This window comes from Salmo trutta, chromosome 33, assembly GCF_901001165.1.
Source record: "Salmo trutta chromosome 33, fSalTru1.1, whole genome shotgun sequence".
Classification (NCBI taxonomy): Eukaryota; Metazoa; Chordata; class Actinopteri; order Salmoniformes; family Salmonidae; genus Salmo; species Salmo trutta.
This window is the reverse complement of record NC_042989.1, coordinates 25,046,036-25,073,545: the sequence shown is the minus strand read 5'-3', so window position 1 is coordinate 25,073,545 and position 27,510 is coordinate 25,046,036. Positions and strand designations below refer to the sequence as shown.

At 39.7% G+C, this 27,510-nt stretch overlaps 1 protein-coding gene across 2 annotated transcripts; it reads left to right on the top strand.

Annotated features, from left to right (window-relative positions):
* LOC115172741 (homeobox protein Nkx-2.2a-like) lies at window positions 1-26,791 on the top strand. 2 transcript variants are annotated; one of them, XM_029730458.1, is made up of 3 exons: window positions 1-95; window positions 5,285-5,590; window positions 6,412-7,907. In XM_029730458.1, exons 2-3 carry the CDS (start codon window positions 5,335-5,337, stop codon window positions 6,960-6,962), a joined length of 807 nt encoding a protein of 268 aa, XP_029586318.1. In that variant the 5' UTR covers window positions 1-95; window positions 5,285-5,334; the 3' UTR covers window positions 6,963-7,907. The 2 variants fall into 2 exon arrangements, with proteins under 2 accessions (XP_029586318.1, XP_029586317.1); XM_029730457.1 differs by lacking the exon at window positions 1-95 and adding an exon at window positions 26,386-26,791 and having other exon boundaries at window positions 4,805-5,590; window positions 6,412-6,714.
* The last annotated feature ends 719 nt before the right edge of the window (window positions 26,792-27,510 follow it).

Here is a 27,510-nt window from a genome sequence, read left to right as displayed (position 1 = left end):
CGCACTGCTGACTCCCATTTGGAGATATTTCAGTGAGCACGCGCTGTTTGAACGCCGGCTACACCACTCAGCCCCTTCCAGTCATCAATCACCAGGTGAGCGCAATATGCCTATGATAGTTTAAAGCTACAATCATTAGTTGCTACATCAATTTTTTTTAGCTTATAAATTAATGATATACCCATGAAAAATGTAACCTATACATGCTATTTTTTTTTACCATAACAGAGGTGGGGTAAACCGTCTTGTTATTGTTTCAATTAAGTACTTTTGCTGTAAATCACTCAGTTAGGCTACTGTGCACTGTAGGTGTTGTAGAATAATACTGCTTCTTTTTGTGTTTGTGCGTGTATGCCTGTTTCCTACCTTTTCGTAACAAGTCAAGGATGCCATAACTTACATGTCCATGTGTTTATAACTTTTTTTAATGCATACTGCACTTGTTATATTCCTAGACTTGCATGTGTATCACAACAACGTTTTTTGTCAGTTTTGGAACATTGGTTGTTGATGATTTTACGCACACGTGGGGATTAAGCTTTACTATGACAGTTACTGTGCACACATTTCCCACCATATTCTGTATGTAACTTTAAATGCCTCCATATATAAAACAAATAGAATAGTTAAATCAGTATAGTGTCCACTGTAACTGTGGCTGCTTGTTGTCTTCCCTTCATGACTGCCTGCGCATCATATGGTAAAATAAATACTATAAGTATTTTACTATGGTCAAATCAATGCAATAGTTAACATTAAAACGTCAAGACAATATATATTCTTGGGTGAAATAAGTATTGCTTCTGAGTCAAATTTGAGAGAGCAACGTTTACACAGGCCTGCGTCTGACGTGGTGTTTTCTATTTCCTGTCATTTCACTGCTTGGTCAGTAGAGGCCGCTGGAGTATTACAGATGTCTCTCCAGTGCCAGAGTAACACTGCTGCTTCAGAACACTCAGCATGTTTATGTTATATTAGCGACTCCAGAGCTATTTGCTTATTGGTATAGGTGATGCGAATTGTTTGAGAAAATGTAATCGTATTAGCAGGGTGAATGCATGCACAAAGAGTCCACTTCTCCTATGATTCATTTCAAGCAGGTCGCAGAGACAAACCAATTGTTCTTCTCGGTTAGAGATTGAAAGGGGGAAGTGATTAAAAATAATAAACTGTTTAGCAATTTGTCTCAGAGAAGCCGATAAAGGCCTGACTCACTAACAGACAGTGCAGCATGAAATTCAACGTTACAAATACACTGGTGGTTTAACAAATGTACATCTCCTCCGGGCACGGGCGCAGCGCTAATCTCATTGTGACATGTTTAATCATTAGAAGAAGGGAGACGAATAAAGGCATTGGGTTTGCCCGCCAGCAAAAGGTGCTCGGAACCAAACCGCTCCAAATGATTTGTGCCACGGGCCAACCTCCCCGGGCCATGGCTTAGTCCCATAAATAAAGCGGACATACTTTTACCTGCATATTATATATAGCCTTTTAATCATAGAGGGGAAAATCGGTCTTGTCACTTTATACATTCATCATGGGCACCTCGAGGCAAACGGGGTTATCTTTTACAAAGCCTAAACGCCAGCCTGAGGCATCGAAACACACTGAAATTCAGCGATTAAAGAAAGGAATGATCAACGATATTATACATCGTCCTGAAGCATTCTTAATGTATTCAATTTGAATACGTATTTAATCAACTGTGAACAAAAATTTCATTTGTGAACAAAAATTTGGGTGAGAACTATCTATTCTCCCGAAGGCTTTTTTGATTAATTTGAAAATGAATTATGTGATGATGGAGAATGCATGTTTCTGCAGTAGCCTAGTTTGGTATTGTATTTGATCAATTTGAAGTATGAGAACCGTCTTATAAAATAAGCTGTTTACAGCACTTAGCGCTCTATCACGTATTCTTATAAAACACTAACTAATCCAACAGTATTTTTTTCGGTGGAGTATAGACTAATTATTTATATCACCAGACTATCACATAACCTTTATGCATGCTCCAGTTTTAGTTACTCACACAACCAGTGATAAAATACCTAGGAATTCCCATGTGAATTCAAAATGCATTGTTTCGAGTGTATTATTGTTTAGTGTATCCATGCATTTAGCGACAACTAGACGGTAAGTGCAAGCAACAAGCCTCGCATATCCTCCGCAGAGCACCAATTTAAAACAATAGTCAATGTTGCATCTTGGTGCATCTGTGGCAATGAGCAGTTATTCTGCTCATCAGCACTCTCCCTCTCCGATCATTATTGGGTCCGATACCCACCAGAAGATGCGCTCACTCGCCCACCCCTTTCAACGCTGAGCCTGAGACCTTGTAGCAGCAGGGAATGACGTGCTGTCATCCTCAGCTTACGTCGTTTTCCGAGTTAAATATAACAAGAGAGATTATTTATTACATGATTATTATTATTGTTATTGTTATTTGGATTGCTGTGAATACGCCTATCATTAAGCCTTCTACTAGGCAACTGTTATCATAGCAATTAGTGTGCTTTTTATTTTAGTTTTCAGTGTGAAATTATATAGCCATAGTAATAACATATTCATATCAAATATGTAGCCTATTAATTCATTTAATAAGCTTTAGTAAATGAAGCTCGCTTCGTGCAGTGGGCTGTTTGGATGGTGCATATACTTATTATGAGGCACTTATTGTCAGGAATCTGTCCAGTCATGTTAACTGAGCCTGCTTTGCTAAAGACCGTCATGCACTGCCCGTAGTCAGAGTGAAAAGGCAAGCGGCCTGTTTGAGTTAGTTACCTGTGAAAGTAAACAGGTAAACACAAGGAGATGGCTCTCGAAGTGAAGTACGGCCACTTAGCCTGTGCACATTTACCTCTTCTTGCCGAAACCCTCAGTTCAATTGTTCAAATACATCCCCAATAACTGGCCACAGACCGCGCTCGTGTGCTCCTACCACCAACACCAGCGTGCTCTCTCATTTTGCCATCAAGAATCATGGCCAAGCGCAATGACAACGCCGGTAAGCCTATAGCCTAGCATGACAATAAATAATGCAGAAACTTCAAGTTTGCGGAACATAAAAATGACTCGTAAAATGAAGGAACTGCTCAATATTGAATGTAGTCTATTGATGAGATGTGCACATAGGCAACGCCTATGTCGGGCAGTAAGGTCTTGCTATGTCACGGCTCGACTTTGCTCAAACCCCGTTCTGTTCATTAGAACCATTGTAACTAGTTGATACAGTGTGATTCATTCTAGCTGCCAAAACTCTCCTCTGGTGAAATATTTAGCTAGGTGAAGTGCTAGCTCCGTGAGAGAAGGAATACAGACCTAGTATCATGCAGTGTTGATGAGGACCAATAATAATAATAATAATAACAACAACAAAATAATAATAATAATAACAGTAATAATGTTGATATTATCATACAAATCTTTTGTAGGCCTATTTCAAACTGTGGAAGAACGGGCTTTCCTCCGTGAAAATTGCCTCTGTGGGCGAGAGGGTACCCCACTTTGTAGCCCACTGTATTTATTGAGCCAGTAAAGTAAATGGCATATTTAGGCACTAGAGAAGATGTTTTGACACCTTCCTAGTTTGTGAGAGGGAGAAGGATAAGGAGAGTGTCCGTGTGCGCTAAAATGAAGGACTTTCCTTAATTTTGTCGAAGGATTCCAGGATTGAGTGAAGAGATAGTCCATTGAAAGCAGTTGAATACCATGACAACTAGGAACAACCTCGGATTTATTCCAAACAGTTAGAAAGCATTGTACAGGGGCGTCAATCATCCATTATTTCGCCCCTGAAATAAATGCAAAAACTACACCCGGACAAAAGCTTCCAACAGGAGCCGGACATTTGTCTACATTTCCCCCATTGTCTGCAGCTTAGCAGTCGGTTTGTATTTGTGTTTGCCCGGGTCCGACCACCCAGGATGCGCGGAGGAGTTGCTGGAAAAGTGCAACATTGTCACCCAGATCACATACTAGATAGTAGGCAGAGGGGCAACAGCAGAAGCAGTGGAAGCTAAAAAAAAATCCTTGAAGGGAGTAAAATAAAGTAATCTGCAATAATACTTCGCTTTCTACAAAAGAGGTGACGATGTAGCACTTATAAAGCACGTTGAAGCAGCCTGCACAGACAATAGGCTACTCTGCTATGTTCTGGGAGAAAACGCACATAGAATACATTTCATAAGAATAATGCAATTGGAAAAATGTGTACAAAAATATACAAAAATGCTGTGAGAACCTGTTCTGTTCAATTTAATATAGTAGGTTAAAAACCATAATTGTCAAGATTATGATATAGTCCTAAACAGCCTATTAAAAACTATTCTTCATGTCGGCTAAAACGCTGCTATTATTCATAGGCTTATGTTACATTATTATTATGATGAGTATTATTATTAATTTATTTCCTTATAGGCTGTTCATCATTATTATTATTATTATTGTCAGTCGGTTATCATTTATCTTTTTGCGTCCGATCGGTGTTTTCCAAACAAATAGAATCCGATCTTAAGCCCCTAAGTCTGAACCAAAATATTGACTCAAATGTTTTACATGAATTAGTGTTGAAAATTCAAACATCATTTTATTCAGGAGAGAAATGATGATGTCGAGGCTATCGAACGGGCATCCAGACAGTTTTGGACCAACCGCCAAAACGCACTTTTCCTATTGATTCAATATTTTATAAATGTGGAGAGAAGCCTATAATGCAAAAGCTTTTTCAGGAGCAATTTGTTAAAACTCGCTTTCAAGTATTCGGAGTATAAAGCTACTTGGTGGTCCTTTGTATGTAAATAGGGTGTAAAAAAAGGCCCTTCCCATCTTTGTAATTAATTGACACGTTATACCACTCATCATGTTCTGAAGCACCAATGGTAGAGGCTCGGATCTCCCCAAAACCCACAATTTCACATCTGCAAACACTGTCTTCATCCACTTGACTCCCAAGACCCGCCCACACGTGGCCAACCTTTTGCGTTTTTAATGCTTTTTCACTGCAGGTTCATGTGTTGAGACCAACCTTATATGGGCTGATCGGACCGGTAATGGTTTATTTCCCCTTAGCACCCAGCAGTAGCACAGTATACATGAGACAGATATAGCGCTTCAGCCACTTTGGCATTCTTCCTGGACTTACAGAACCGATTCCTCTACTACTTGGATAGGCAATGGTTATCGACAGAGGCTCATGATTTTCTTTGAATAGTTCAAGGTAAAACAGCACTGAGATAGCATTTTTTTCTGAACTGCGATTGTGTTTTGTGTTTTAAAACAGCGGATTGCCAAACTGGTGCAGCAAATTTCCAGCATACATTTCCCCAGAATATGTCGTTGACCAACACAAAGACGGGCTTTTCTGTGAAGGACATTTTGGACCTCCCTGACACGAATGATGAAGAAGGATCTATCACTGGACCGGAGGAAGATAACGAGGGATCGGAGACGACAAAACCCACTAGAGTTTTGGTACAAAGTCCGCTAGAAAACGTTCAGAATCTGCCTATAAAGAACCGCTTTTATGATAGTAGTGACAATCCTTACACAAGATGGCTTGCCACCACAGACACTATCCAATATTCACGTAAGTAGCCAACTCTTTAAGAATCGTGAATTCATTTGCAATGCACTTAAAAGTGAATACTTTTATCTGCCTGTTTCCTGAGTGAGAAATGCATCATATACATGTTATCCAATCTATACTTGATGGAATGCATCATCTTTATTCCGTCGTGTCTGGGCTCAATGGTGCCTTTGAATGATGTGCAGCATTCATCTTTATTCGCCATGTATAGCTGCGCTCGTCTTAAGGCGTTACCACCATTCAAATCATTTCATGTTTACATGTGCTCCAGTGACTCTAAATGTTTTTTGAATATGATCGATAGAGACATGTTAATGCATCGACTATAAAGCCACATAAAATCGACATCAGAAATGTTCATTTTTTGCATGATGAAGGTTTGTAGGCAGACAGTGCATGGTGTTGCTGCTTCAGTGATTCACTTTCTTTGGGGACTGAGGGGAATCAATATTGTAGGTCCCAACATAAAAAACGAATAACATTGTATTTTTGCTGTACAAAGGAACTATAAAGACACATAAAATAGACTTCAGAAATTTGACCCTGTGTATACACACAAAAAAAACTAATAACATTGTATTTTGGCTGTACCAACGAACTATAAAGACACATAAAATAGACTTCAGAAATTTGACCCTGTGTATTACACACCAAAAAACTAATAACATTGTATTTTGGCTGTACAAACGAAATGCGTTACTTTAACATGCTTTGAAAAATTCATTTTACATGTAGCAGCCTAACATTTCCATGTGTGCTTGGCAGGTGTATTTCAGTCGAGAAAACCATTTTAACCGTTGTATTTTGTCTCTCCCACGCAGTGCATGGTCTTTCAGCAAGTTCTCAAGACTCAGCCAAGTCCCCAGAACCCTCTGCGGACGAATCGCCAGACAATGACAAGGAAACGTCAAGCAACGGCAGCGACTCCGGTAAGAAGCGAAAAAGAAGAGTACTGTTTTCCAAGGCACAGACGTACGAACTTGAGCGTCGGTTTAGGCAACAGAGATACCTATCCGCGCCAGAGAGAGAACACCTCGCGAGTTTGATTCGCCTGACACCAACTCAAGTGAAAATTTGGTTCCAGAATCATCGGTACAAAATGAAGAGAGCGCGCGCTGAAAAAGGTATGGAAGTGACCCATCTCCCCTCTCCCCGGCGGGTGGCGGTACCTGTCTTAGTCAGGGATGGAAAGCCTTGTCATACTCTTAAAGCTCAGGACTTGGCGGCCACTTTTCAGGCTGGATTCCCCCTCTCGGCGTATAGCGCCCAGACCCTTCATCAAATGCAATATAATGCTCAGTACTGCGCCGCCACCACGCCACAATTCCCTTCAGCACATCACTTGGTGCAAACGCAACAGTGGACTTGGTGAACTAGTTGAGACTGACTGGGCTGCCGTTTAGGAGCACGATAGGGATTTCACTAGAAAATAAAGACTTTTCATTTTGCAGCTTGACCCATATCTACCATTTTTTCGGGGCTAATATGTGCGCCGTGTTTACATGTTTTCGTTAAGAGAACTGGGTACAGCCTCTCCCGAGATTTAAGAATGTCAATGCTCTTGTGAAATTTTGTACAGTATGTTTGTGTGTTGTAGATATGTTTTATTTTTGTCCTTCGTGTTATAAGCACGTGCAAAACCACTTTATAATTATGGAATATTTTATTTCTTGCTTCTTTTACAATGGACCGAAAATATTTATGGCCATGAATAAACATTGGCGACTTTTAGCTTTTTTCCCCTTTGTTTTTGTTTTTTGTAAATACTTTGTGGTAATTGTTTGCAACCTAGAAACATGTCAGGATCGTATACGTGGAGATATACATATTTCCAATTCAAAAAGAAGGAATAATTTCTGGCGGAATTGTCATGACTGTCTAACAGAGCCCATATTATTATGTGAATAACAGTTAAATCGCGCGCTGATGGGGAAATATCCCACTTTTTATAAGGATTTTAATAAAATGCTGTGTTTCAGAAATTACGTTCTGGTTTGCGTGTCTTAATACGTCCTATTTGATTTATTGAATACATACGCTAAACATTGTTAATGTGATGCATGGCAGCCTATACGTGTTTTGTAAAGTGGCACAGAAAGCAGGTGAATTTATGTTTCGCGCAGTTAAATTATTATTTTTTTAACCTAAATTAATCCGTCTAAATGTTCTGAATTTGGACACGTCAGTAATAAGGAGGCTAAAGTCACTTGTGAAATGGGGATAAAATCCACTCACTTAGCCTAATATAAGAGGGCTTCTTCAGCTAAGAAGCTTTTGAGTCAAAAGCTCTCCTTTTCAAGGTCTCGAACTCCTCTCGGATTGGGGTGTGAAGTGGTAGGCCTATATTTTAAAAACGGATTTAATGCAAAGACGTTTTGATTTTACGCACGGTTTTACGCTCAAACAAACACAAGCCGTGAAAGGAATATTCCTTTCACGGGTTGTGTTTGTTTGACAACAATGACGAGTTACGTAGTCTTCAATATCCCTTGCTCTATGTTAGCTTATGCTTTATCTTTTTGTAGATGCAGGCCTATGGATGGATGGGCTGTGGATGTGTATCCAAAATAGCTATCTTAAACAGTGTGCCAAAGTAGTCGACACAATAACCAAATGGGTCCCAAGTGAATCACCGAGCGTATTGTGATTATCAGACCCAATTCAGTGTGTTGGGTAAATATGATTACCGTGGCAAAATCTTAACTGCATTGTTTTTGACCCAGCACCGAGATCTTATAGAACAGATGTTAGAGTCGCCCTCACTATCATTGAACAAACAGCTAAATTGACACCAATTGCTAATTATTTACAGAATCCTATCTCAAGGGGCCACTGCTTTTGGTCCAGGCTACAGAGACTCAATTTGTTTTCTTCAGAGAGGCTACAATGTTTACATTTGTAAGCTGTGCTGCTGACGTATTCCCTGATATTATTCGTTGCTCCATTAATAACTATGTAATAGTATTACTACAAGCTAATGGCGGTGTTGTATCGCATTCTTTATTCCCAATTAAGTTGTTGTTTATAGGCTATACAAATAGTTTTTCAATGGAAATAGCCATCCTTGAATGACCTATTGGCTAATAGTTTCGATTTCATATAGCACATTGGGCTCCTTACCCATGGTGCTACAATTTTGATCGCACACGTGTGGAAGTGGGAATGATAAATAAATGGAAGTACAATTTATAGCAGCTGATTTTCATTTATAACATCATTTTTTTCTACATTATTGTTGCTTAATTTGGCTATACGCCTATACCCTCGAGTGAAATAACAGCTTGATGTAAAAATATGACATAAATGTTAGGCTACAATACAACTAGACTACACAAGTAGGCTACAATACAACTGGACTACACAAGTAGGCTACAATTATACATTCTAAAAACACCCATCGCTCTAGCAACCTGCGTAAGAACACTGACATCATTTGAGTCTACTTAAGTCAATAAAACATGTTGATTTCTGTCTGGCCCTAACCCCGATGGTCAAAGATTTAGCACTGTGACGAGGCAGTTTTGTGCAGTCTATCATTGCACAATATACAGTACACCACACAAAAAGCACACAAAGGCGTAGGGCCAGTTGTCGTGGATGTTAGAGGCGTGCATATTAACGAGGATCCAGAGTGGGAGAGCAGACAGTGTGGATAGAGAGCCTGTCAGAGTTTCTTGGTGCTATTCAATTCCTTTATCTTGACCAGTGCATCCCGGAGTCAGGGAGATGTATCCTTGGGTTTTTGTCGTGCCTGTCAGTTAGTGCCATTGTGATCCTTGTTGTACACGTTGTATCCCATATGGACAGCTGGGCTCGGGCAAGGAGAAAAGGATCCCTCACAAAACCCAAATTGTGTCCAGCTCTCAAATAAAGCATTGTTGTCTAAAAGAAAAACGAATTAAAAATTCGTGCTATATCTATTCTGGGAAAAAGAACCCACATTCACAGATAACAGGGGGTCCTTCTTCCTCGATAGAGCTACGCTAACAACAGCCCTCTCATTTCTCTTTCTTTCTCTCTCTCTCGTTCCCCTCGATCCTCCCAGCTCAAAGAGTGAGTATTGTCTGTCCCAAAAAGTGTGTGGTCACTGGGCAGCAAAACTATTTTAAAACTCCTAATTTCGAGCAGTCTTATTTCCTGTTAGCTTTGTATCAGTGTCATGGATAGCATATTTCTGATCTCCATGGAAAATATCTGACTTGATTTATATACCATGACACGAGACAAGACATTTAGGAATTCTGGAATCTGCATGAAATAATAATTTCCCTGAGCTTTATCCGTTTAATTTTCCAGACGTTTCCATTCACTTGAAGACACGTTATAGACTATGAATGCGTGACTATCATCTTATATGGGCATTTTAAAACACTTACAGGACTAGTTTTTAGAGTATAAACGTGTAGTTTTCAACAATGACTATACGATGAATGCAATAGGCCAACAAATAGATAAGACAGAGCAAGGGATATTGGTTTTGAATTTAAAATTGTTCTTGTAAATATAGTCGGATGCAGGCCTAAATGCATTTCAACGATAACTATAGGCTTCCTTGTTTATTTATTCATTTTGTTTGTTGCCCTTGACCTTGGGATAAGAATTTAATATAATAAAGACAGGTCTCCATGCAGACAAAAAGTGAATTATTCTCGATAATAATGACTAACTTGCTGAATAGCACATAACTCACCAAGATTCAGCATTAGACAGATTTGTTGTTATTTTTTAGTTCTGTGTCAGAGAGGGATTATTATCAAGGCTCATTCCCAAGAGCATGCACAATGCATCTTATCTTTTGATGGCAAAAGTTACTATTTCATATGTTCAAGGTCTATCACGTTATGTTTTTCTGGGATATGGAAGTGTGCACACCTCAAACCCAGGTATAAATATTATCCATGACGCACATGCACCTTGGCATCCAATTTTGGTTCTTATATTCTGATTAATACACGAGGTAATGCAGCTTTTCAATGCCAGAACAGTAGCAGCGCTATGTTTATCTGAAATTGCTTTAGGATGCACTAAGAAACTCAACAACATTAAAACAAACATATTGGTGTGTGCACCATAGCTCACCCCGTGGATAATACTATTATATGCTTTAGAATAGAATACTTCAGGAAATATGCACTTGGGGCTCTGTGGATCTTCGTCATTCTGACCGTTTGAACCTCAACATAAATCATTCTGTATCGTGTACATCTCCAAATAAACGAGGATTTCAAAGCTACAATAAGCAGGGCTTTCATTTAAAGGAAGCAATCTAGTTTTATTGCCTTAAAGAAGATCCAGATTAGATTCGCCTTCCGCCGTGGCACATAGCAGATATTAAAGAGAGAGAGAGAAAGCGAGCGAGAGAGGAAAAAATAGACCGTTACACCTGGTTGCCACCAGATGGAAGTAGAGGTCTATAGTTTGGATCTATATTGCGTTCTTGTCCTCAAAACGAATAGGCAGTATTATCATTATAATTTACTACATTTGAATATTATTTTACTTATTGATCAGTATGGTGCCTTTTAAAAATAACAATCATATGCTTATTATAAATTGGTTGAATTAGAAACAAAGACAAGCTTGGTGTAGCCTACAATATTTCAATGACATGTATTCCAATATTATATTGCACTTTTGAAAATAAAACCAATTACGCACCCTCATTAAAAGAGAGAGAGAGAGAGCGAGAGAGAGAGAGAGAGAGAGAGAGAGAGAGAGAGAGAGAGAGAGAGAGAGACCAACTCCACAGTGTGGCGCAATTGGATTATGAAAGGAATTTTAACGAAAATAGTTTCAACATTTTCCATATCATTGATTGCTATATGCATGAAATTGATTTATATTTTTGATTATTGTAGCACCGAGGACATCTAAGGGCAATTATAACATGCAATTGTCAATATGTTGGTGGAATTTAGAGGTTGATTGTGAATATCATATTTTGATAAATAGTCGCCTATGTGTTCAGCGGTGGAATTGGATAAAGTGATTGCTGGAAACTGACCAGTGTAAAGTTATTGATTATTATATTAAAAAGGACATTTCACTGTGAAATCATCATCAACTTCCTCCTCCTTCTCCTCCTCCTCATCATCATCATCATCATCATCATCATCTCAGAGCAATGGTACCCTGCTCACACAAATTATTACATCCGGGGGGGGGCTATTTAAGCACAAATAAGCAACAATAAAAACTGCTATTTCTAACAACCTCTCTACAGAAAGCCTCCGAGTCCGTATCATTTGTATTGATGTTGGATTCATTCAGCCAGGATCGGTTACCAAAACCATCCATCAGTTTAAGCTATTTTGCAGCATCATATACTTTTATAGCCAGGACAACCGGCCAGTAGAGTTGGCGCTAGTAACAAATAGCTTACTTTTGTTAGCTTTGATTTAAAGGTATCACATTGAAGCACATAAAGGCGATTCACTGTGTTAAAGACTAATGAGTAACCTAGTATGGAGACAATGTTTATATACATAATTGATGAAGATGCAGTGGTGGAAACATACCTTTTTGATATGATGACTGACTGGTTCTCAGATGCCTCATTGTGCATTTTACAACATAAGGGTTTATAACACCTTACAGTGTGTTCAGAAAGTATTCACACCTCTTGACTTTTTTTCCGAATTTTGTTGTGTTACAGCCTGAATTTAAAATAGATTAAATTGACATGTTTTGTCAATGACCTACACACAATAATACCCCATAATGTCAAAGTGTAATTATATTTGAGACATTTTTACAAATTAATTAAAAATGAAAAGTTGAAATGTCTTGAGTCAATAAGCATTCAAACCCTTTTTTATGCCAAGCCTAAATAAGTTCATGAGTAAACATTTGCTTAACAAGTCATAATAAGTTGCATGGACTCACTCTTTGAGGAATAATAGTATTTAACATGATTTTTGAATGACTACCTCATCTCTGTACCCCACACATACAATTATCTGTAATGTCCCTCAGTCGAGAGGTGAATTTCAAACACAGATTCAACCACAAAGACGAGATAGGTTTTCCAATGCCTCACAAAGAAGGGCAACTATTGGTAGATGTGTACATATTAAAAAAAAGTAGACATTGAATATCACTTTGAGCATGGTGAAGTTATTAATTACACTTTGGATGGTGTATCAATACACCCAGTCACTACAAAGATACAGGCGTCCTTACTAACTCAGTTCCTGGAGAGGAAGGAAACCACTCAGAGAGTTCACCATGAGGCCAAAGGTGATTTGAAACAGTTACAGAGTTGAATGGCTGTGATAGGAGAAAACAGGATGAATCAACAATATTGTAGTTACTCCACAATACTAACCTAATTGACAGAGTAAAAAGTAGGAAGCCTGCACAGAATAAAACTATTCTAAAACATACATCTTGTTTGCAACAAGGCACTAGAGAAATACTGCAAAAAAAAATGGGGTAAAGTGTTACAGTGTTACAGTGTTATTTTTGGGGCAAATCCAATATGACACATTACTGATTGTCACTCTCCATATTTTCAAGCATAGTGATGGCTGCATCATGTTATTGGTATGCTTGTAATAGTTAAGGACTGTGAAGTTTTTCAGGACAACAAATAAATGGATAGGCCAAATCCTAGAGGAAAACCTGGTTCAGTCTGCTTCCCACCAGACACTGTCAAATTAATTCACCTTTCAGCAGGACTATAACCTAAAACACAAGGCCATATCTACATTGGAGTTGCTTACCAAGAAGACATTGAATGTTCCTGAGTGTCCGAGTTACAGTTTTGACTTAAATCTACTTGAAAATCTATGGCAAGACCTGAAATGGTTGTCCAGCAATGACCAACAACCAATTTTACAGAGTTCGAAGAATTTTTAAAATAATAATGGGCAAATGTTGCACAATCCAGGTGTGGAAAGCTCTTAGAGACGTACCCAGAAAGACTCATAGCTGTAAGCACTGCCAAAGGTGCTTCTACAAAGTATTGACTCAGGGGTGTGAATACTTGTGTAAATTAGATATTTCGGTATTTAATTTTCTCTTTAAATTATCTTTTTATTAGAATTTTATTTTAACAGGGTTTACATAGACAACCAAACAAAGTGCATCACACAGACTAAGTACAATAAATGGAATAAGGATACAGAAAAACGTTATACAAAAGGCAATAAAAACATCACAATTATAATGTGGGGATTTTATGGGAGGTTTTCTACATAGGATCACAATGGAAAACAGATTTTCCAAAATGTATCAGACTTCTGGTGTAAATCAAAGGTAAGTTTCTATAGGTGTAGAATAGCAGAAGCCTGAGAAAGCCACATCCTCACATATGGTACTTCAGGTGTGGACCACAATAACAAAATAATGTTTTTGGCTAAGTGAACAAGGGTATTGAACAGACGTTCAGAGTCAGGGTCAAACACAATGTTCCAATCAAAGTAGAGTAAATATAAATTTGGTGAAAGAGCTAATTGTCTACCCAAGACCTTCTGGATGTGTAGATTCTGCTACAGCACCAAATGTGCATGAAGGTGCCAGTATACTGTTAACATTTGAAACATAAATGCGATGCATTGGAAAACATTCTGGGAAGGCGAACAGGTGTAAAGTAGGTTCTATTATATTTTTGGGGGGTGGGGGCATTGAGTTCTTGTGTGTTTATGCAGGTGCATTTGGGGTAGACCCTTTCGCAGATTGAAGTCCCGCCTTCCTCACCGAATGCATGTCCAATGTCTCTCTCCCAAACATGTCTGAATGCATCATAGAATGAGACACTTCTGTTCAATAAAATAGAATATAAGTCATAGATTAAACCTCTCCAAACACTAGGATTCGTAAATAGTTTTTCAACTTCAGTCATTTGAAAACGTTGATTATCCACTTTCTTCCGACCCTATATGAATTACCTAAGTTGTAGGCACTTAAAAAACTGTGGGGTAAGTCAAAATCTGTTTTTATCTGTTGGAAAGATGTAAGAGTGTCCTGAGTAAATATAGGCATAAGGTCAGCAATACCCTTTGTCTTCCAGTCCAGAAGTCCAATACTCCTTATTTGGGTGGGAAGTCAGGATAAAGGGCAATAGGTGACCAGAGTGATATATGGTCTGGAATCTGGAAGTATCTCCTTGCATCTTTCCAAGCTAAGAGTGTATTATGTACTGTACAATTGTCAGATAAGGCCTGGATCTTTTCAATGCTATTAATAAATGGTAAGGAAGCTATTGCTCTTGGATGACATGCTATTGATTCCATCCCAACCCAAAGTGAGTGGCGTCTGTCTAGGCACCAACTGTGTGCTTGATTTGACCAGACCGGTAATATAGTTACAGATTTGGCAAATTTACAATTTGTTTTGTAAATTTGTTTCTAGGTTTCTTATTGTTCCAGATATATTTAGAGATATAGGCATTCATTTTCTGAAAAAAGGACTGAAATAGATGGCAGGGAATATTTTGGAATATATCATTTTGCAGATGAAGGATACTCATCCTGACTACATTAATCCTGACAAAAAAAAGTGTTTGGTAGGGCTGACCACTTAACCAGGTCTTTTTTAATCTTTGTGAGCAAAGGCATATAATTTGAAGTGAACAGGTCTTTAAGATTTGGAGTAACATATATGCCCAAGTACTTAAAGCCTGTTTCAGTAAATTAGAATGGAGATATCATTTCTAAGTTGATTGTAGAGCGAATATTCAAAGGTAAAGCCATGGATTTATCCACATAAATGTTGTACCCTGACAGGTTACCATATTCAGATATTATGTCTGTTACTGCAGTGACAGAGGTCTCTGGTTTAGACATATATAAAAGCACATCATCGGAAAATAATGAAATTCTATGCTCTTCGTCACCCACAGAAAAGCCCATGATGTTACATTTACATTACATTTTAGTCATTTAGCAGACGCTCTTATCCAGTGCGACTTACAGTAGTGAATGCATACATTTCATTACTAGACCTTATTCCCTCAGCCAGTGGTTCTATGACTAAGGAGAACAGAACAGGAGATAAAGGACAGCCTTGACGACAGCCCCTACTGATAGGAAATCTTTCTGATAGTTTACCATTTGAGTTAACTGCCGCTGATGGGTCAGAATAACGTAATGTTGCTAAATTAATAAAATGGTCTCCCAGATTCACTTTTTCTAATTCAGCAAACAATAGTTTAAAAGGCCTTTTCGGCATCGACAGAGACAATGAGTGTAGGGTCTTTAATTCTGCCAAGATGGTTTATGATATCCAAATCTGGATTTGACAAAGCCACTCTGATCAGGTTCAATGAGGTTTGGAAGTAGGACCTCCATCCTGCGAGCAAGTGTCTTAGCGATTATTTTAACATCAACTCCTAGCAAACTGATAGGTCTAAACAAAAAGCAGTTTAATGTGTTTTTGTCCTTTTTTAGTATCAGGCAAATGGATGCAGTTTCCCAGGACTCTGGTATGATGTCTCTTTCGAACATATCATTTAGAGCAGGAATGAAGATAGGGCATATCTCAGGCCAGAACGTCTTGTAGAACTCTGCCGAGAAGCCATCTAAGCTGGGTGCCTTACCAGAAAGCATTACCTTAATAGCTTCCCTAACCTCTTCAGGAGTAAAGGAAGCATTTAGTATTTTTCTATTCTCATCTGATATAGTGGGCAAGACGATCTTATTCAGATATTTTGTAATTTCGTCATTCGATCTTGTACATTGTGAAGTATAAAGAGATTTATAGAAGTCGCAAAACGTATTATTGATAAGCAATGGGTCATAAGAAGTGGAGCCATCTGCCATCCTTATAGACTTAGTCAATCTTTCATTCTGTCATTTTTTAAGTTGGTGTGCAAGTAGACGGCTCAGCCGGTTACCGAACTCAGAAAATCTTTGCTTGGCTTGGTAAAAAACAAGTGTTTTAACATGCTTTGTATGATCTAAATAATTGAGTTTGGTCTTAGTACAAGCTAGTGAATTCCACTTTGCCTAGATTGGTTATTGTTTATGGAAAAGTTCTAAATGGTTTACTTCAGCTTCCAATTTTTCCCACTTTTCCATTCCAAGCTTCTTGATCAGAGGAACTTGGGAAATAGCTGCAGCTGAGACAGGAGAGAGTTGATTGTCAAGCCAGTAATTTGATTATTTATCTTTTATCTATGAGCAGAATCTTTCATCATTAAGCAGAGACTTATTATGTCTCCAATATCTCATTTAGGGATTGTTTTGCCAATTTCAATATCTTTATACACTGGGGCATGGTCAGAAATGTCTATAGAACCAATAACATGCATGTAAGTAGAGGGCATAAAACATTTTTCCAATCTAGAATATTAATTATGGGCTCGAGAGTAGAAAGTATAGTCTCTGACATCAGGATTTAGCTTCCTCCATATGTCTACTAAACCAGATGAATCACAAATGCTTCCAAGATTATTTGAGGCTATATGATTCGATACTGGAGCAGTTGATGATTTATCCAAAGTACAGTTCAAATTTCCTGCTATAAACCCAAGACCCTTGCAGTGTTCATTAAATAATAAAATCATGTCAGAAAATACATTTGGGGGCGTCTATGTTTGGGCCATATACATTTAGTATAGTAGCAATATGTTGACCTAGAATATCACCTGTAATGAAAAGAAATCACCCTTCAGGGTCTGTGTCTTCGTGCTCAAATTTAAATGGGACATTTTTATTTACAAGGCCTCTTTTGTTTGAAATAAAATAAGAAAAATACACCTGGCCCACGCAGTTCCTCTTCAGCATGTTTTGTTGAAGATAAATGGGTCTCCTGTAGAATAGCAATTGAAACTCTTTCCTTTTTTAAGAATGTTAGAATTTTCTTCCTCTTAACCACATGCCCACTGCCACAAACATTCCAGGAGACCGCTTTAAATTAACTGTTCATGTTACAGAATATTATAGAATAACTTAACCCAGATCAAGTAGTGCATCACAATAACAAAACAATTAATAAGACGTTTGTGTAACCGTAAACTAAATCAAAACAGAAAAATTTAAATTTGCAAAACCACACTGTCGAGTCCCTTAATGAAATGACAGACCCCAAAAACACTACCTACTCTATTTTCTGTCACGTTACTAACAGGAAGCCCACCAAGGCTTTTTAAGAAAAAAAATGTCACTATGTCCTGTATTGAATAAAGGGGAATTAACGTAGATCTCTGGACATGTGGATGAAAAATGAATAATAACCTAATCTTTGAAATCTTCCTAAGCATTAGTGCTTGTACACTCATATGCACGTACCTGCACACACACCATACAGTCACATGTAGCCTAGCCCAGGGGTCCCAAACTTTTTCACTCGTTGCCCCCCTTCCAGCTTTGGGGAACATCCCGCACCAGCGCTGTGTGCGCACACGCACGCACTACGTCTATTTCTATAAGCACTGTTCATGACACAAACTATTCATACCCCTATTTTTGGTGGAGAGAATTTTGCAGCTTTAAAGCTTATTTCCTGCAATTCTACATAATTTGTCACGGGGTGCAAAGAACGTTTTGCAGTTTTAAAGCAATTTTTCTTGCAATTCTATACATTTTGCCATGTCTAATATGTATTCATCTGATATGTGAGTGACAAAAGAATTAAAACAATATCTATGTGCTAAAAAACCTGAATTAAAAAAACGTTAGCTAACATGGCCTAGTTGTTCTGGATATTTCTGACAAGTTAAAAATAAATCAAATCAAATTATATTTGTCACATACAACAGGTGTAGACCTTACGGTGAAATGCTTACTTACAAGCTCTTAAACAACGATGCAGTTGTAGGAAAATACCTAAAAAATAAATTAAAATAATTAAAGAGCAGCAGTAAATAACAATAGCGGGGCTATATACAGGGGGTACCGGTACAGAGTCAATGTGTCAATGTGCGGGGGCACCGGTGTCGAGGTATTTGATATAATTATGTACATGCAGGTAGGGTTGTCAAAGTGGCTCTGCATAGATAATAACAGAGAGTAGCAGCAGCGTAGTGGGGGGGTGCAAATAGTCTGGGTAGCCATTTGATGAGCTGTTCAGGAGTCTTATGGCTTGGGGGTAGAAGCTGTTTAGAAGCCTATTGGACCTAGACATGGTGCTCCAGTACCGCTTGCCATGCGGTAGCAGAGAGAACAGTCTATAACAAGGGTGGCTGGAGTCTTTGTCAATTTTTAGGGCCTTCCTCTGACACCACCTGTTATAGAGATCCTGGATGGCAGGAAGCTTGGCCCCGGTGATGTACGCTCTGCAGTGCCTTGCGGTCGGAGGCCGAACAGTTGCCATACCAGGCAGTGATGCAACCCGTCAGGATGCTCTCGATGGTGCCGCTGTAAAATCTTTTGAGGATCTGAGGACCCATGACAAATCTTTTCAGTCTCCTGAGGGGGAATAGGTTTTGTCGTGCCCTCTTCATGACTGTCTTGGTGTGCTTGGACCATGTTAGTTTGTGGTTGATGTGGACACCAAGGAACTTGAAACTCTCAACCTGCTCCACTACAGCCCCGTCGATGAGAATGGGGGCGTGCTCGGTCCTCTTTTTCCTGTAGTCTACAATCATCTCCTTTGTCTTGATCACGTTGAGGGAGAGGTTGTTGTCCTTGCACCACACGGTCAGGTCTATGACCTCCTCCCTATAGGCTGTCTCATCGTTGTCGGTGATCGGGCCTACCACTGTTGCATCATCAGCAAACTTAATCATGGTGTTGGAGTTGTGCCTGGCCGTGCAGTCATGAGTGAACAGGGAATACAGGAGGGGACTGAGCACGCACCCCTGAGGGGCCACCGTGTTGAGGATCAGCGTGGCGGGTGTGTTGTTACCTACCCTTACCACCTGGGGGTGGCCCGTCAGGAAGTCTTGGATCCAGTTGAGGGAGCTGTTTAGTCCCAGGGTCCTTAGCTTAGTGATGAGCTTTGAGGGCGCTATGGTGTTGAACGCTGAGCTGTAGTCAATAAATAGCATTCTCACATAGGTGCTCCTTTGTCCAGGTGGGAAAGGGCAGCATGGAGTGCAATAGAGATTGCATCATCTGTGGATCTGTTGGTGCGGTATGCAAATCAGAGTGGGTCTAGGTTTCTGGGATAATGGTGTTGATATGAGCCATGACCAGCCTTTCAAAGCATTTCATTGCTACAGACGTGAGCGCTACAGGTCGGTAGTCATTTAGGCTGGTTACCTTAGTGTTCTTGGGCACAGGGACTATGGTGGTCTGCTTGAAACATGTTGGTCTTATAGACCCAGACAGGGAAAGGTTGAAAATGTCAGTGAAGACACTTGCCAGTTGGTCAGCGCATGCTCGGAGTATACGTCCTGGTAATCCGTCTGGCCCAGCAGCCTTGTGAATGTTGGCCTGTTCAAAGGTCTTACTCACATCTGCTGCGGAGAGCATGATCACACAGTCATCCAGAACAGTTGATGCTCTCATGCATATTTCAGTGTTACTTGCCTCGAAGAGAGCATAGAAGTTATTCAGCTCGTCTGGTACCTTTGTGTCTGGGCAGCTCTCGGCTGTGTTTCCCTTTATAGTCTGTAATTGTTTGCTAGCCCTGCCACATCCGAGTCGGTGTAGTATGATTCGATCTTAGTCCTGTATTGACTCTTTGCCTGTTTGATGGTTTGTCAGAGGGCGTAGCGGGATTTCTTATAAGTTTCCGAGTTAGAGTCCCGCTCCTTGAAAGCGGCAGCTCTACCCTTTAGCTCAGTGCGAATGTTGCATGTAATCCATGGCTTCTGGTTGGGGTATGTACATACAGTCACTGTGTGGACGACATCCTTGATTCACTTATTGATAAAGCCAGTGACTGAAGTGGTGTACTCCTCAATGCCTTCGGAAGAATCCCGGAGCATATTCCAGTCTGTGCCAGCAAAACAGTCCTGCAGTTTAGCATCTGCTTCATCTGACCACTTTTTTTATTGACCGAGTCACTGGTGCCTCCTGCTTAAATTTTTGCTTGTAAGCAGGAATCAGGAGGATAGTGTTATGGTCAGATTTGCCAAATGAAGTGTGAGGGAGAGCTTTGTACGCATCTCTGTGTGTGGAGTAGAGGTGGTCTAGAATTGTTTTACCTCTGGTTGCACATTTAACATGTTGATAGAAATTCGGTAAAACTGATTTAAGTTCCCTGCATTAAAGTCACTAGCCACTAGGAACGCAGCCTCTGGATGCGCGTTTTCCTGTTTGCTTATGGTGGAATACAGCTCATTTAGTGCGGTTTTAGTTCCAACCTCGCTCTGTGGTGGTATGTAGACAGCTCTCTAAGGTATGTAATGACTAACATGAAAAGAGGAACTGATGATGCACTACCCAATTTCCAAACAGGTTTTAAGACTAAAACCTGCAAAAACAGGTTAATAATATATTTTTATAAATGTGTATAAATGGGATATATATATATATATCCCATTTATATACGTTTTCAGACCCTTTACTCAGTACTTTGTTGAAGCACCTTTGGCAGCGATTACAGCCTCGAGTTTTCTTGGGTATGACTCTACAAGCTTGGCACACCTGTATTTGGGGAGTTTCTCCCATTCTTCTCTGCAGATCATCTCAAGCTCTCTCAGGTTGGATGGGGAGCGTTGCTGCACAGCTATTTTCAGGTCTCTCCAGAGATGTTTGATCGGGTTCAAGTCCGGGCTCTGGCTGGGCCACTCAAGGACATTCAGAGACTTGTCCTGAAGCCACTCCTGCGTTGTCTGTGTGCTTGTTGTTGTTTGTCCTGTTGAGGTCCTGAGCGCTTTGGAGCAGGATTGCATCAAGGAACTCTGTACTGTGTTCCGTTCACTTTTCCCTCGATCCTGACTAGTCTCCCAGTCCCTGCCACTGAAAAACATTCCCACAGCCTGATGCTTTCCTCCAGACGTGATGCTAGGCATTCAGGCCAAAGAGTTCTATCTTGGTTTCATCAGACAAGAAAATCTTGGTTCTCGTGGTCTGAGATTATTTTAGGTGCCTTTTTTCATGTGCCTTTTACTAAGGAGTGACTTCCATCTGGCCACTCTACCATAAAGGTCTGATTGGTGGAGTGCTGCAGAGATGGTTGTCCTTCTGGAAGGTTCTCCCATCTCCATAGAGGAACTCTGGAGCTCTGTCAGAGGGACCATCGGGTTCTTGGTCACCTCCCTGACCAAGGCCCTTCTCCCCTGATTGCTCAGTGTGGCCGGGCAGCCAGCTCTAGGAAGAGTCTTGGTGGTTCCAAACTTCTTCCATTTAAGAATGATGGAAATCACTGTGTTCTTGGGGACCTTCATTGCTGCAGAAAATTTGGTACCCTTTCTCAGATCTATGCCTCGACACAATCCTGTCTCGGAGCTCTCCGGACAATTCCTTCGACCTCATGGCTTGGTTTTTGCTCTGACATGCATTGTCAACTGTCAACTTTCCAAATCATCTCCAATCAATTGAATTTACCACAGGTGGACTCCAATCAAGTTGTAGAAACATCGCAAGGATGATTGATGGAAACAGGATGCGCCTGAGCTCAATTTCAAGTCTCATAGCAAAGGGTCTGAATACTTATGTAAATAAGGTATTTCTGTTTTTTATTTCTTAAAACCTGTTTTCGCTTTGTCATTATGGGGTATTGTGTGTATATTGATGAGGGAATTTAAAAATATATATTTTAGAATAAGGCTGTAATGTAACAAAATGTGGGAAAAGGGAAGGGGTCTGAATACTTTCGGAATGCACTGTATGTGTTTACATGAGAGTCTATGTGTTTCAAACTTTGTAAAGACTCTCCATTTCAACACAATTAAACATCTATGAATCAGGCAGAATAGGACAGGCAGCGATTCTCAACATGTCCGGGAAACCCTAGCGGGCCTTATTGTCTCATTTGAGTCAAGGACCTGGCCTTTGGAAAAATATACATGAAAGTATTTTTCAATAGTTTATTTAAGCCTATCATAATGGTTTTGGAAGAAAATCACTTTTCGAAACATCAGAATAATAAAAATGTTTGTATTTAACCAGCAGACCTTTTCTAAACTCTAACAAATGATGGAGAAGCCCTGGAAAGGCCTACTTCTTCACTACCAGCTGGTAGGAAATAACTGAGCACATATGCGTAAATATATGATTATACATTTTCAGTGTTTTATAATATATATTTTTTAAATCCATTGAAAATCCATTGGCCAGAGATTTCTCTTTTTTTGGGCATGCATGATGCCCGCCTATTGGGGGGCAATCAATTTAGCCAGACATGATTTAGACCAGGAGCATTTCTCCTTAATGGAATAGTGTGGTCCTTCGGTGCTTCATGGATGGACTGTAGTTAGTACCACAACTGTCAGTATTTGAATCATCCAAATATCTACTGGACTAACAACTACAGTGAAACCAGGAAAACAGGTGAGTAAAGACAAAGATAACTGAATGTGGTTGTGTTATTAAAATGACTTTGTTGTAAACTGTGCGTTGATACCATGTTGACATACTTCATTGTTTATGTTTTCATTGTCAATTAAAAACAATAACAACAATGTATTAGCAATACATCATGTTATTTTTAAGTAGCTCTCAAGGGGAATTACAAAATTGAGGGCTATTTGCATGTGAAAATGCTCAATGTTTTTGTTGGTGATATGTATATCCTACAGATTGTGGATTTAAGAGCTGTCTTTTTAAAGCTGTGTGTGTGTGTGTGTGTGTGTGTGTGTGTGTGTGTGTGTGAGTGTGTGTGTGTGTGTGTGTGTGTGTGTGTGTGTGTGTGTGTGTGTGTGAGTGTGTGTGTGTGTGTGTGTGTGTGTGTGTGTGTGTGTGTGTGTGTGTGTGTGTGTGTGTGTGTGTGTGTGTGTGTGAGTGTGTGTGTGAGTGTGTGTGTGTGTTCTATCCCTACCAGGTCTATGCTGGCCTTCACAGTATAAAAACCGCTGTGTTCGAGCGGAGCTGAAATGCTGAAATGCTTCAGGTGAAGGCTCAGCTGCCCAGAGAATATAGCTGGATGAAACACTTGCAGCAACAGAGATATGAGCAAGAGATATGTAACCACTAGTAAGGCATAATGTTTAGAACATTGTTTATAGAAATGTATGTATATAGCTAAACATAGTTCTGCATTCCATATGATGGAGAATCAGTACACATTCTATGTTACATTTCTAAACACCATTTCTTTAGTGTTTGTCTTTGTTCGTGTAAAGTGAGGTGAATAATGATTAAATATGATAACATTCAGCTCTTCTGTGTTACTTCTTCTTTAAACCATCTGGCCAATACCAATTCAAAGAATCCGTGATTGCTTTGCCATGTGACATGTATGGCCCTGAGTCATGGAATATATGTAATGCTTCATTTTAAAATCCATACAGTAATCTAAATTAGAAGAATTAATAACAGATATGGTTGTGAATGTAAATGCTACATTGCACCTGGCCAAAGGTGTCTTTTCAGTACATGAATGTTGAAGGTTGATGTTAAGATGAAAAACAGCTATATTGATGGTTCTTTCAGTAGGTGTTGTGTACAATAGGCACCCGGTGACCTTCAGTAGTCCTGCACTCAGAGATGTCAATGCTGCCTGTCTCCATAATGATAACTGTCTCAAGGTCTCAGCTGCCTGCCCTTGCTTGCTTTCTCAAGAGTTCTGCAGGATAGCACATCTATACTGTGTATGAGGTCAGGGTTGCATTCTGTAGACTCCAAACTGCAGTGACGACTTCAGGTATCATTTATTCTATTAGAGAATGATCCATCTGGTTTGATGACAACTAATCGTGGCCTAGTTAAATGGCTTTGGAATCAATTTATTTGGGTCACTTTTAGCCTTTTACTGCAGTGGGCTAAATCAGGGTCACACAGCGTGTTTCTAACACGGAACCCAAAATGGCTGCGCGCGTGCGCCATCATGCGCCATCGTGCATAAATTATTTTGTCCCCCCACACCAAACGCGATCACGACACGTAGGTTAAAATATCAAAACAAACTCTGAACCAATTATATCAATTTGGGGACAGGTCGAAAAGCATTAAACATGTATGGCAATTTAGCTAGCTGGCTTGCACATGATAGCTTATTTGTCCTGGGATATAAAAATTGAGTTGTTATTTTACCTGAAATGCACAATGTCTTCTACTCCGACAATTAATCCACACATAAAACGGTCAACCGAATCGTTTCTAGTCATCTCTCGTCCTTTCAGGCTTTTTCATCTTTGAACTTATATGGTGATTGGCATCTAAACTTTCATAGTATTACCACGATGACCGGCAAAACAGTTTGTCTTTCAATCACCCACGTGGGTATAACCAATGAGGAGATGGCATGTGGGTACCTGCTTCTATAAACCAACGAGGAGATGGGAGAGGCAGGACTTGCAGTGCGATCTGCATCAGAAATAGGAATGACTTCTATTTTAGCCCTTGGCAACGCAGACGCTCGTTGGCCCGCGCAAGCAGTGTGGGTGCAATAATTGAATAACATGGATTTCAAAATGTATTTTGCAACGCTCGCGCACGCGACGTGTTCGGTCTGGTCAGCATGTTAGTCTTAAACAAATCCACATTGAAACAAAATGATACACCTCACACACATGGTTATGAGTTTATAAAGAAGAAGACACCTGTACCATGTTAGATAGAGTTCAAATCTATTCCATTCTGAGTTTGCATCCCAATATTACACAGAAGTCTGAAATATAACAAACCCATTTGATGTAGAAACACCAGATTATTGTGGCTTTTTAAAAATAATGTTTATTAATTATGAAATTGTGAAAAATATGAATAAAACTCCACCCATGAGGCTACTAGGTCATTTGACTGCAGGAACGGGCTACTGTGCAGCGCATTGAGTAAAGGAAGTTGGCGAGTTAACGTCTTGGGTCTAGTTGTTGCCGTCATACATCCAATCACTTTTCACTGTTTTGTTTTGTCATGGGTTACTGTTACATTGCCATTACATTACCATTCATACCTGTTGTGCACAGAAAAACAAAGTTATTACTAATATTACTAAGTATAAGTACAACGTATGTTCGTTCTCCTGACCCCATGGCCAAACATAATTCAATATGAACATTAGTATGTTAATACTATGGTATGAACTGGACTTCCACTTTGACAGGGTAGTAGTAGCTAGTATCCTACAGCGCTGAGATGTGCAAACAGCGGAGTCAATGAAATGCGACACGACAGAGAGAAATGCTTAAAAAAAAGCATCAGAGATCGCCTGGTCATTTCACATATAGGTTTAGTAGATTCTGCTTACCAAGCAAAACCAGCAACTTCATTTTGCTGTCGGAGACGCTGAGTTGGCTGTTTTTAAGAAAACGGTCTGTGTTTTAATATCCTTTGCTTAGGCATCCATCAGTTTGTTTAGTGCCGTCGAAGAGAGAACCTGAAGTTGCTTACAATAAATCCCAAGTTTCGAATAGAATAGGTTGAGAATACATTGGCAAAGTGGTGGTCTCCACAAGCAAAGCACACTGGAGGCCTATCAAGTTACCAGTGAGAACCAAGGTGAAAATGGCAGAGGATTTATGTGTATGCTCTGTTTTTTGTAGCATTCCCAATGTTGAAGTCTGATCAATTGTTTTGAATTGATGCTTATATTCCAGATTTCTTTAATTCTCTCTGTATTCAGGCTGTAGTATCCTGCCTTATTGCAATTAAGGATGCATTCATAAAGAGTGTACGTCAACTACATTACAAGTGTCATATTTACACTACAACACACATAGCAAGTATATTAATGCACAATATAAACTCCTGCACTAGATTTCTCTCCATTCAAAAGTGTTGTTGCTGTGAGTTTAAGGTATTCTAATTTCTGTATGGTCTTATTTTCTTTGTCTTCTCTTTCCCAATGTTCCACCTCAGGACTTGAAATGTCTTGTATAACAAGCACAATCTTCTCAAGTAAGATGGCCATTGGAGACTACGCCAACAATCATGTTCCAAGAGTTGAGTGTTTATGCCTTTCCCTAAATGGATTGTCTCACATTCTTCACAAGATGAACCTGAGATGCTTCAGATGCCAACAGTGTGAATCGATGCTTGGATTTTCAGTTTGATAATGACTGGCCATCATCTGTCACAGACAGACAGACACTCTTCAATCAGATAACAGTTTAACCTGCACCATGATAACAAGACACAGCTTGGATGGAAGGTCTGTGTATAATATAACAACTCAAACCTATTTAAATGTTAAAGAGGAGCTGACAGCGTTTTAACTACTTTGCATATATGATACAAACAGATCAGATCAGATCACTCTTGTCTGAGAGTGCCAGAGCGCAGAATAACTGATGAATTTCCGAACGCGCAACTCCTGTTGAATATGACCGGTGTCAGTAAATGTAGGCTAAAAAAAGTAATAGTTAGTCAAGAACGGTCAATATAACATTCAAACATTGTAACCAGCTCTGCTAGGACGAGTAACATGGTCAGTGAGGTTTTCTCTCATTTGTGTCTGGAAGTAGCTAGCAAGCAAGCCATCTTCAGTCAGTAAGCTTGGGTGCTTGGTTGGGACAATATATTGGCAGGCAAGCTGCAGAAGGATGAGCAGGCTCTTCCCCACTGTTTATCAGTGCAATTTTGATGGCCAACTAGCTGAAAACGTTTGAGAGGGTTTATCTAATGTTCCTTTGTTAGATTTTAGCTCGTCTTGCTCTGGCTAGCATTAGTTGTTGATCGTGTTGCTGTTGCTGGTTGTTTGATCAATAGGACTGTAAAGTTCCCAAATGTAAGAGGACTCCCGTGGTATTTAGCTACATATTTGCAGAAAACCATTCAAGTGTATTTTGTGGCTTTTGGCAAATGTGTTCTAATGATTTAAAGTCGCGCTGTTGCAACTGCCTGTAAACACACAGTCCAGTTCAAAGTGGATGATGGAAGGCCCTTGTGGAAAATGGCTTGTTTGCATATAGGCCTACTGTATCTCTGATTGGCTATGGCGCACCAGTCTACGTAGACTCCAGTGCTGGGGGTGTATAGGAACAG